The sequence below is a fragment of the Ceratosolen solmsi genome, unplaced genomic scaffold (assembly GCF_000503995.2).
Source record: "Ceratosolen solmsi marchali unplaced genomic scaffold, CerSol_1.0 scaffold3, whole genome shotgun sequence".
Classification (NCBI taxonomy): Eukaryota; Metazoa; Arthropoda; class Insecta; order Hymenoptera; family Agaonidae; genus Ceratosolen; species Ceratosolen solmsi.
In genome coordinates this window covers 4612918-4625628 of record NW_011948428.1, presented here as the reverse complement: position 1 = coordinate 4625628, position 12711 = coordinate 4612918, and the positions used below count along the sequence as shown (strand labels likewise).

Sequence of the window (12711 nt, the reverse complement as noted above, 5' to 3'; positions counted from 1 at the left end):
CCTTGTGCGGTAAATGAAAATCCACCAAATACATTATTTATAGCATATTTATTTTATTTTTATATGCAGATTAAGAAGGTATTACTTAAACCCTTTTAGTAGATTTAATAGCTATTGGAAAGATTACAAAAATGCCTGTCAGGACCGTTTAATTTATTCGTAATTATATAAATTCAATATTTGCATAAGTCATAACAATGTTAAATGCAAAGAAATTCAATCGCATAAGCTATTCGGACATGAATTCGAATATTTGTTAAAAATATGTTTTTATAACATAGTTTCCCGTAGATTGAACATAACAATATCATTATCATTACATGCAAATTAAAAATATACTAGATAAATTATAGTCTGTACTTAAACAATAAATAGAGATAAATACCTTCAAAAAGTCAAAAGAGAACGTACAAAGGGCACACCGCATTTATATACTTTTTTTTTTTTTTTTTTTTTTTTTTTTTTTTTTTTTTTTTTTAATTAAATAATTATTATAACAAGAAAAACAAATGTGATTGGTTAAATTATGCGATGTTTAAGAAGCAAGCAGTAAACGTAGAGTGGCAAATAAAAACATCTGGCATTAAGTAACGTTGGTGAGAGACTACTCGTATGCATTAATAATAGTTTAGTCGAAAGCCTCCCTAAAGTTCAGTGTGCAGAATGAAGAAACGCGGAAGTGTTACTGAATATAATACATTAATGGCTAATGTTGTTATCATTATTATGTCTATATATGAGTTCAAAAGAAACAGTGTGACAAATTATTATTCCGTACAAATCGTGTCGTCCAAGATGGGACGCAGGCGTTTCTATTTTCCAGCCGTATATGTTGAGTTAATGTCACGTACGGCAGTGATTAGAGGGAAAATGATTAAAAATTACTTGTAAATAATTTTTTCAGTTTTATTAGAATTATTTAATCATGTTCTTGAATAATTAAAATTGAAATGCGTCTTTCATTAAAATAAACTTTAAAAATAATGTAAATTACACTTTGTTACGGATAGAATCTTTAGTATTGATTGTAATTATAAAAAGAAAATATTTTCAACTTGAAAATTATAAAATTTCAAATAGAGTTCAATTAAAGAATTTAATTTACGTTGATGTGTTGGGAACCTTCGGTGGAGAAACGTAGATATACATTAAATATCTCTGTAAAGTGAATTAATCGCTGTGTACAAATTCAATTTACATACAATACTAAGCATTTATACGAGTTATTATTATTATTATTATTATTATTATTATTATTATTATTATTATTATTATTATTATAAATTACGAATATTGTACAGAAATTCGACTTCTATATAAAAAATTGTTCACGGTTTGTTAAAATTGAATAATTTATAATTATATATTTCACAAAACAACAGTAATCGATATCGTCTCAACTATTATTTAATATTTTTCAACATGATGTTAACTATAAATATTAGCAATATTAATAGTAGAATTAAGAAGAAAGCAATATTTTCGAGCCTTTCATGAAATTGTCACTCGATCGTATAACGACTATAGTTAATCATCGGATATATATTACATTTTTATGTAATGTTTGTAATTTTATTATTTTACGATAATATTCATATATCCATTAGGCTGCTAAAAGGTCACGTAATTCTGATCTAAACACAAATATTATTAAAAATATTCTATTTTACTATTCAATCGATTCATAATTTATTTCAACTGAAAAATCCCCAGTTATTAATGATATTCTTGAAATGTTTTAATCATTATTTTAAAGGAATTGAAAATATAAAAAAAAAATAAAATAAAAAAAAAATAAAAAAATAAGAAAAATGAGAATGCGTATTTATTAATAAATTTGAATGCCTATTTGACATATATTATAAAATTATGTATATTAAACAACTTATATAATGAATGATAGAATAATATTCAATGTTTGCAATAAATCAATGGAATAATTTAATTTAATAAAAACGTTTGAAAGAAAAACTAATTAAAATGCAATTCATTCATTCCTATAGTTTATAAAATAAATGTTTCTCACTTCCATTTTCCTGTTATTTCGTTACATGCAGTTTCATTGTTTATTCCTAACTTTCACTGGGAATTACACAATAGTTTATTCGACCGATGGTATAAAATATAGGAAATTGCAATAACTTACTATTGTAATTAAATATAATGTGTTCTTAAATTTCAACAATGATTTACGTTATTTATTCATTCATTGTTTTCCAAATCGAGATATTTACATCATTTTAATGTTTTTATTTATGTTTAATCGTATTTAATTTGATGGCTTATACATTTAACGAACTGTAAAATTTGTTAATGTATAAAAAATAACAAAGAACAAAAATTAAATATTAAGAAATATAAAAGTAAAAATTAAAACACGTAATTACTATTAAAAGATGATGATAGATATATAAGAAAACATATCGATCGAGCTTTTGCAGACACCGATTTGTAAGAATTTGAGAATAATTACGGTTCATTCTAATATTTACAAAGCAATAAGATATTTATTATGATTAATAATGGCGTTGAAAATTTTTTGGAATCGTACGCAATTCAAATATGACTGTGAAATTGAAAAAATGTAATTAATAATATTAAAGGGGAAATATATACGTATTAATAATTTTATATAATTATAAAACTACAAATAAGAATGTTATTTCCTATAAAAAAAAAAGTAATTCCTTTCATATTAAATATTTATAATATTTCATAAAAATATAATAATAAATATAATATAGAATTATAAAAATACAATTAAAAATATAAATGGGGAAATGTATAAAAAAAAAATTCAAAAAGATGACATTTACACTAATATATGGAAACATTAGGTACACTAGCTGAGACAGCTATTTGTTTTTTGGCTTAAAAATAAAATTTTATACTCTGGGATAAAGTCTTGAAAATAAATTAAGAATAGAAATTATTCTTTAGAAGTTTTAATCATGAACGTTTGAATTTTGTAATTTTAAAATTTTTACAACTACTTAAACCGTATATAAAGTGTATAAAAGCAAAAAATCATTATTGTATTTTAATTAAAGAAAGAAAACATTCAATAATCCATTATATATTAAAAAAATTTTAAATTTCATTTTATTGTTGGCATTCTATCGTGAAAAATTGAAGTTCAAAACGATTTGATAAAAATAGTTTTTTATTTGGCAATTTTAAACAATTTTGCTTTATCTTAAAGCCGCAGATTAAACGCTCGTATATATATATATATATATATATGTATGCATGTATGTATGTACGTACGTACGTATGTACGCATGTGTGTGTGTGTATGTATATATGTATTGTGTATGTACGTACGTATGTACGCATGTGTGTGTGTGTATGTACGTATGCATATGTGTATACATATACATGTATGCATGTATACATATATATATATATATATATATATACATATATGTTTCGTGTATTTATATATATATATATATATATATATATATATATATATAAATAAATAAATAAATAAAGGCAAATCGGGATAACACTTTTTATATATACATACCCACTCGGCAATCATTATTGCAGAGCAAATTATACGCCAACACCACACGCGTTTTTTTTCTGACTTGCACTTTTTTTTTCTCCGGCTCTATGCATTTGCATCGCCGGATGTCACTTTTATTCTCTTAGTTCGGTCATATTGATTTCACTGATGATAATATTAAGTGATTACGATTTCGAAAACTTCCTTTCTTTTTTTTTCCACAGAAACACTCTTCGTTATATTTATAAATTCCTACCGATGCGATATATAAAATCATAACATTATGACTATGTGTACGGGATATGATCAAATCAGGTTTCCTAAATTAAAAAAAAAATTTTCTGAATAAAAGTTTTTTTTTCACTTTATTCCCTCGAAATATAATGAATGTTATTAACAATTATTCATTCATTTGTAACAAATTACTAATACAAATTTTAAACAAAATAATTTTCCTCGAGGTTCGTAAGCTGATTAATTTTGAAACTTTCATTCGTTAATACACATATATGTTTCAGCTTTTAATGATTTTTTTTTCGAATTCTTATTTTATTTTTAGATTATTCCTTTTTCGTATTTTTGTAGGACTGTCTGATTTTATAGGATTTTTATCAAATCTTTTATACAATGTACCACAAAACTATTATAATTGAATTCCATTATTTATAAAGTTTTTGTTACTATTATGAATCTAATAATTAAATCAATAGGTGATATGTGCAAGCTAAAGCTAAAGGTAAATGACAACATAATTTTTTCTTAATACGAGCATCGATTAAAATGTTTATTATGTCAACAATTTTGTCAGGTTCTTACAGCCGAACATTAAAATGTATCCAAAACCAAAAAGAAGGATCGCGTAGCTTATGAAAGATTTCTGAAAATTCTATAACGATTTATTGGTTATTCGGTAATGAGTTACCATCAGTGACGTGTGAAGATATTTATAGAAATGATCAACGCTTCACTTCATGCCGTACAATAATAAACTTAGATTTTTCATGACACACGATTTTCTCTCTCTTGCTTCTGTGCAAGGGCAGATTTTATTTTCCCTCCTTTTACAAACGTGCAAGTACATTTTTACGATTTTTCAGTAATTTAAAGTAAATAATTACTTACACTTCGCATTCTCAGTATAAAAATTAAAAAACACCTTTAATATATACTTGTTTGTTGGTAAAAAAAAAAAAAATTGAATTTAACATTTTTACTAATTTTTATTATTTCCTAATAGGTTTGGAAGAAGCAACTAAATCCCGTTATATTTGATTTGACTCATGGTGATGGTATTTTATCAAAAAATAAATATCAATTGATATCATATTTGTAAAGTGTAATATCAACATATTTACTTAATGTGAGTTATAAAGTAAATAATTTACTTTGTTTTATTTAAGATATAATGTTAATTATTGAAAAGTAGATCAATTGATATTTTATATAGACTTGAATAGACTTTATATATAAAAATTTTGAAATACTATGAGCAGTTCTTTTGAGTATGAGTTATTCATTGTTAGAATTTAGGTAATTTTTTTTTTTTTTTTTTTTTTTTTTTGATACGAACTAAGTCTATTGAGGGTTATTTGATCTCGTAATAATCTATTCAACATTTTTCATTATTTCATATATTAAAAAGATTTACTTTATCTTCTAACAATTCTTTTGAATATATAAAAAAAAAAAAAAAAAAAAAAAATTGACACGACAAACTAAATATCATAAAAACGTGTTTTTGTAATCTTTATTTTAGATTTAAAAAATACTTATTTTCCAACTAGCTATTTTAAGAAATTTTTAATGAATCAAGTATTTTATAATATATAATAATTTATAATAGTAATTTATAATAAAAACGATTAGAGTTAATATTATTTTTTTGCTTTATATTCTTAACGAATACATTATTGTATTATTATCTATTATTCAAATATATTGGAATATTGAAATAGTATTTTTTATTAAAATAATACGATGTATTATTGCATAAAAATACTTTCAAAAAAATGTTAGCAAAACATAAATTAACGCTCGTTGAGCATAATTTCTTTAAAAACGATAAATATGAAAATAAAAAATGTTGTTCTTGCAAAAGCAAATACAAATTCTTTTTTATTTAATAAAAACAAAATATTGAAAAATCTCTTTACAAACATTAGCATACAGTTTTATCAAAAACTGCGAAGAAGTTGTTAAATTTAATTTTCTAAATAATTTAGTTTTTCCTAATTCCGAATACAAGTTTGAATTACTGTAAGCACTACAGATTTCATAAAAATATTAAAATTGAACTATAGTAAATTTTTAATAATCCGTACTATCAAATATTATGTCTCTATTGCTATATGTACAAATAATATGTATGTGAAAGAATTATTAAAAATAAAATTTGAATTTAAAGCACAAGATCATCGTGCGGTTTGTTTATTTATATATTTATTACATTTCAATAAACGTATTTATCGAAAATGTATATTGTTATAATAAAATATTTAAGACAGAATATTTTAAGCAGAATTTAATATCTGACATTCTACCACTGTACAGCACTTCCATACAATATTCATAATTCAATATACTAAAATGATTTTTTTTACTTTATAGTCATATATTACATTTTATTTTCTTTCGAGCCGAAATTATTAACAATTGGAATTTAATTTTACTGATTTTACTGAATAAAAAAAAAAAAAAAAAGAAAAAAAAAGAAGAAGAAAAAAAAGAAAAGATGATATACGTGCAAATTGTCAACCATAAGAAATAAAATGTATATGTAAATGTACATATATATTTTTAATGCACAAATGATTTCTGTAAGCCAGTTCAATAAATAAATAATGATTCTGAGTAATTCCACGACCTTTTTATTGAAAAAAGAATCATTAAGTTTGAACAGGAATGAAATTGAAAAGATAAATTTTCATTTTGAAGCCTCGTATTGAATTATAAGATCTCGAGATTTTATTGTTCATTTTCTCGAATAACAGAGCAGCAAAGCAAAGTTATGTTTGCGTTTATTGATAAATTTTTAATTCGAATTTAATAAACCGCTAATCTGATAAACTACACATATTCATAAAGAAAGACAATGAGATTTCAAACTCATTTTTTTCTCTCTCGTATTCATAATTGCCATTTGACGATTGCTTTATTTTCTCTACAATTCGTCTCGCTATAAGCACAAAGCACACTTCAAAAACAAAACAAAGACACGCTCTTACTTCTTACAAAAAAATAACGAAATAAAGAAAATCTACAGCGGCCAAAGTACATATTACAATACAACAATACAGCAATACAACAATACAACAATACTAGATTTTATAATTTCAATTCGGGGCATTGATAATCAATGTAACTAGCCATTTCAATAAACATTGAATTTTATTTTAATTTCGAAATTCGGCCTTTCAATTCAAGACCTCAACGTCAGGAAATGACAATATTTCAAAAAGAGTAAAAAAAACAGCAGTGTACGATATATATATATATATATATATGTAGAGAGAGAGAGAGAGAGAGAGAGCAAATGTCGCGATTTTCCTGACAGTCATTATTTTCAACATCAAACAACGCGATGCAAGAATCTTATACAAGTACACTACTCAAGCTGGCGGCCTTCCCGTGTCTAATTAATAATGCTACCACGTCACTGACGTATTCTCAATATCCATTTCAAGGAACAACAACAGCCAGGATCGTGGCTTATCAACAAGGGCGACCAGCCCTGAATGCCGGAAATACACAATATTTCCCCACCAAATTCACAAATCGCGCTTGCCCCAGTTTCATTTCAAAGTTCGTTCGTAGGCTTACTCACTCACACGTTTTCGTCACCTCCGATAATAATCAACAGCAAGTGTCATCCCAGGCCCGAGATGGGAGTCACTACGAGAACGAGCGGGCGTGCGCAGGCCCGAGTCATCACTGAAGCAGCATCGACGATAATTTCGCTTGAGAGTCTCCGGCGCGCTGGAGGTGCGGACGTCATCGTTCACGCTCCCCTTCCGCCCTGATCGTCTTCTCGTGCACCTAGCTCCGGTGCATCCGTGAAAAGCCAGTCGCCCGTCACTTATCGATCTCGCCCGCTCATCCATCCGCGCGCTAATTATCTTCGTCGTCGCATTATTGGCCGAAGTTGCGAATCGCGATATGTCCGAGCTACGACTTGCAAGTATTTTGGCTTGAAGGACGTAAATGACACCGTACGAGAAGCGAATTCTCTGTTTGACCGTTAGGGAAGTGTTAAGCCGAAGATCCATGCGATACGATATATAGGGGGTTTAAGACGTAGGGGGAATAAATCGCTTCGTGGGACTGTTTGCGTGGGTTGATGGGTGCACTGTGGTATTTAGAAAGTATGAAAGGTACGGGAAGGAGTGCTGAGAGCATTTGTAGGAGTAGCGTCAGCCTTCACAGAGTGAAAGCGGAATATATCGAGGTGATAGAGACGCATGTAACGGGTGAGTGCGCGATGCCGGAGGGAGAGAGAGAGAGAGAGAGAGAGAGGATAAGAGGGAAGCTGGCAAAAAATTGTTAAGGAAGGGAGAAGGGAGTTTCGGAATTTTAGTGGAAATTTCCTGAGAATTTTCTCAGCTTGACATAATGCATTGTTGTTGTTGTTGTTGTTGTTGTTGTTGTTGTTGGTGGTGGTAATAGTGATGCTCCCGTTGTCATACCATCGTTAAATTGCGAGTAATATCTCTTTGTCGTGAGAAATTTCTTTGAAAACTTTATAAAACTTTTATAAACAGTCAATTTTAAACGAAGTACGATCATTTCTTCTTCTAATCTATAATTCTGTCATTTCGGTCAATGCATTTTCATAAATCATGAAACAACGGAGTTTCCTTCGACTATACGTGAATTGCCGTTTGAGCGTGTGCGAATTTCCATTTTGTTACATCAAATATAAATTATGAGTTTGCTTTTTTTTCTTCTACTTTTCTTTTGTAGCATTAATAGATATTTAAATTAAAATACAATTGAATATTAGATACTTTTAATTTATACGTATTGTTCGTAACTCGTTGCAAAATTGTCTGCGATTTCTTTAATTACAAATCCATATTAAAAGCAATGTATTTAAAACAATGTGCCTTCATAAATTACAACTTGGACAAAGTTATGAAGATTTTCTCAGGGTTTTTTTTTCGCGCGCCTATGTAATATTTATGTAATATATGTTGATAAATAATGTAATTACAATTTGGCGTCTGATAGTTGAATGATAAATATTTAAAAATCTAAAGTCTTTAATGAAACTGTATTCTCTTCATGTTTTATATTGCTTCTGTGAATTGCCATCTGTTGCAATCGCAAATGCTATAATAATGTTACATTACATTATAATATATTAATATAAAAAATGCCTCTGTGATATTGAAAGTGCTTTTAATATTTCAATATTTTGTATGGATGAGAAATATGTGATGTTTCGCTCATATTCTTGTAATTCACCTCACAAAATATCGTGAAATTTATATTAAAAATGTCAAACAAGATTTATTATTGCTTTAATGAATTTTACAAAGAAATTTCACTTTACTGGAAAATTTTTTTTTTAAATTAATAACCTGTAAAATTAAAATTAATTCAGGTCTTTTTGTAATAAAAAATCTATTAGAAAGTTACACTCATAAGATCCATAAATTATCTCTATAAAATAGCAATGTGTGCACGTAATACTAATAGTCAACTTTATTTCCTGTACACCTTCATTTCCTGTTAAATAAATTATTTTTGTTATATCCAATAACTGCTTTATTTTAATTTCATAACCAACTGGCTATATTGTACGTTTTCAAGGATGAAAATTTAATTTTTCATTTTAATTTCAAATATGATTAAATAGAGAAGTTTCTTTTAAATATTTTAACACATTTATTTATTTATATGTATGGAGACAACAACACTGAATAAATAGCAAATTAAACAACTATAGCAATTATATAGCTAAGCTTATTGTAAAACTGTTTGATAAATATAACGAATTAATAATATAATTAAACGATAAATACTTTTAAATAATTATTTTTACGAAAAACCTTGAAAGAAATGTAATAAAAGTAAATCTTCAGATATTGAAATTTCTAATTTTATTATTATTATTAAGAGTATATTACCGTTAATAATTATTTTTAAGAGTAAATGCGTTAGATACAATAATAGCTTTTACAATATTATTCCACGAGAGCTATGATGATGTATGATAAGGCAATTCATTCTTAAATAATAGAGTTAAAAAATCTCCATATTAAATTATAATTCGAGTTTAACTAAAATTAAAATTACAAAAAAAAAAAAAAAAAAAAAAAAAAAAAAAAAAAAACCGTAAGAATGACTAAGGACGAAAAGTGTCCACTAACAAATTTTATTCATTGTAATTAAAAGTATTTAGAGCTTAAAGCCCATGAGTCATTAATTCAATTATCTTTGTTTCTTCCTTATGTAACTGAAAGGTTATCGGCAATTTTATTCAAACAGCTCTTGTATAGGTTATTCCCTCGAGCTAAGTCTCAAATTAACAATTAGAGAAAAAAAAATAAATATTCAATATTTACGGGTTGTCAATAACCGGAGGCCTAAAATTAAGTTCAAAATCTGGATTATTAATATAATTAATTATATTGAATATTGTTTTGTAGAATATTGTCATTGGAAGGAGGAGACGGTTATTGTAATTGTATTATTGAATAACAAATTTAAATTAAGTAATCAGAAATATTTCAAATAACTTTAGCTTATATACCTACACAAACAAGTTCATCCATTATGAGTGCAAATAATAAACATGTATATCGGATAAAAATGTTTTAAAATAATATTGACATTAAATATTTTTCTTCGCGTAGCTTCATCAAATAAAGTGGAGTATTATACACAAAATGAATAAATATTCCTTCGTAGATGTAAATTAAATCGTTGATTACATTGTGAATGTTTTTCTTTTCTTTTCTTTTTTCTTTTATGATATTACATACGCATCGTTCAATCGTCGAATAAATAGTAAATGCTCACCATTATATAATAATATAAAGAATTTCGTATTGCGTTAGTCAATGCCACGATAACGTCACAAATTATATAAATTCTTTAAGTTAAGGCCTCTTACTCGGATTTTTCGTAGGAGCTGCAATTTATTAAGGAACGCGGTTAACACCCTGCAGCGAACCCACGCGATCCCCCCCCCCCCAAAAAAAACCTTGGCGATTTGTTGCTGCCCGACAAACGACAGAAACGACCAACGCCGGCGATTGCAATCGTTCTGCAAGTGAACTTCCTAAATACACGATAATATGATGAAAAGTATCGTTATTAAGTCATTCATCGACCATATGCACGGGAACGCGAACGTGGACCAATGACAGTTCATCCGCATTGGCTAATGACAATTGTCATTGTGTCAATTGTGCTGAAACCGAGCCAATTACAAATCAGCTGCTCCATTCGCGAGGAGACCAACCCGGGGTGAAAAATAAGGAATAACAATGGCAACTAATCGAGCCGGTATTGTCCTCTCACTCGGCTCGTGCATAATATTACAAAAGGCTCGATAACGGCCGACATCCCCAAAACATCGGCGCTCCGATCTCGCCTCGCGTACTTCCCGCGAGGGCGCGACGCATTCCTGAGCGTCTTACATAACACTGGCCGGGAAAGGTCGAGTATCTCTTGCTCGACGAAGGAGCTGGAGTTGGAGGTGTCGCTGGAGGGGGTAGTGGCGACCTTCGGGGAAAAGGGTCCGCGCGTAAAGGTAACGGCAGCAGCAGCAGCAGCCGCAGCAGAAGCGGCGGCAGCGGCGGTGGTAAACGTAGACTGGACTGGAGTATCGCGTTCCTTCGGATCCCATTGGAATACGAGCGCCGCGGCCACCTTTTGACTCCTTGACTACGACTTGGAAACGGATGAGAGGCGCGCGAGGCTCCAATTTCCACGCGATTCCTCGCACATCAGCAATTTTCTTGCTTCTGCCGTGGCTGCGCTACTTTTAATGGGCCAAGGGTCCGATAGTTGCCGATCGGGCCCTTCCTTCATCCGATTCGCACACCACGATTGCCCACTAGCTTCAGCCTTTTGCTACTCAACCCTACACAATGCTTTTGCCATTCGGGGTGGGAGGGAGGGGGGCATAAAATCTTTTGATTTGTCTTTGTCATTGCGCGTAGTGCCAAGTAATTTATGAGTCTTCGAACGCTCTTCACCGTATACATGTATTATTCGGGAACAAAAAATTGACGAGGTACGATCGAGTACTTGTTGTCATGAACGAGAGGATAATATACTAAATATACTAATAGATCCTTATATCGTCATACTATCGACGTACAGTAATCCGTTACTACACCTTTTGATCAAACGAGCGAGCACTTGCAACACTTATTTGGTCAATGGGGCAATAATTATCGGGACTACGTAGCAGTGCCAAGTGCGCTTTAATGAAACGCTGGGGATATTGCGCTTATATACATGTATGAATGGTAGATGAATGTATGCGTGTGTGTACGTATATAAAATGCAATTACGAGAGATCGCAGTAGTTGCGATTTAAAATAATTCCTTCAAATTGGAATGTCTATATGCGTTAATGAACAGTATGAACAATGAATATTGCAATGGTAATGACGTATCTTAAAAGGGAAGTCTTTTTAAAATATTATTTTTTATACATTTGTAAAAATGTTATTTAGTATTTAATTTTTCTGTCTTAATGAGATTATCAACGTATTCTCAACATCGTTCGTAATTTTTTTTTTTTTTTTTTTTACTAATTCTTGAGCTGCGGTTAGGTTGGTTCTTCTACACGCATTTCTCAAGTGTATATTTCATTATTTTGTAAGCATATCAAATCAAAGCCTATATTCATAAAATATTAAAATATTAAATCTTGAATGTACATTTGGAAAAAGGTTTAATAAAAGAAATGAAGTATACAGGTATATTACGCGATATTTATAATAATCTCATCGTTCTATTAATAATGCACAATTTAATAATAGAAATGTTCGATAAGAGTATGGAAACATTTTTATACATAGTTAAGTACTTATATTTATATTTATATTATACATATCGTGATTGAGTTTAAACAATGAAATAAATATAATGTTAAAATTATATTTCACATGTCTTTATTTGAGTAAGCTACAACACTGATGAAAATATAGAAAAACGTCTAGCTTAATACGCAATACGTC

General features: G+C 28.8%; 1 protein-coding gene across 6 annotated transcripts in view; it reads right to left on the bottom strand.

The window, feature by feature from the left end:
* dia (diaphanous related formin 1) overlaps positions 1 to 12711 on the bottom strand; it is a 29904-nt gene that overhangs the window by 12601 nt on the left and 4592 nt on the right. Inside the window, exon 1 of one of the 6 annotated variants that reach the window (XM_011501394.1) lies at positions 3530 to 3746. The exons of the other annotated variants lie outside the window; for them this stretch is intronic. Coding sequence (XP_011499696.1) covers positions 3530 to 3544 — 15 coding nt within the window. The 5' untranslated portion in view covers positions 3545 to 3746. Of the gene's footprint in view, positions 1 to 3529; positions 3747 to 12711 lie in introns of those variants that run through there. 6 annotated transcript variants of the gene reach the window in all.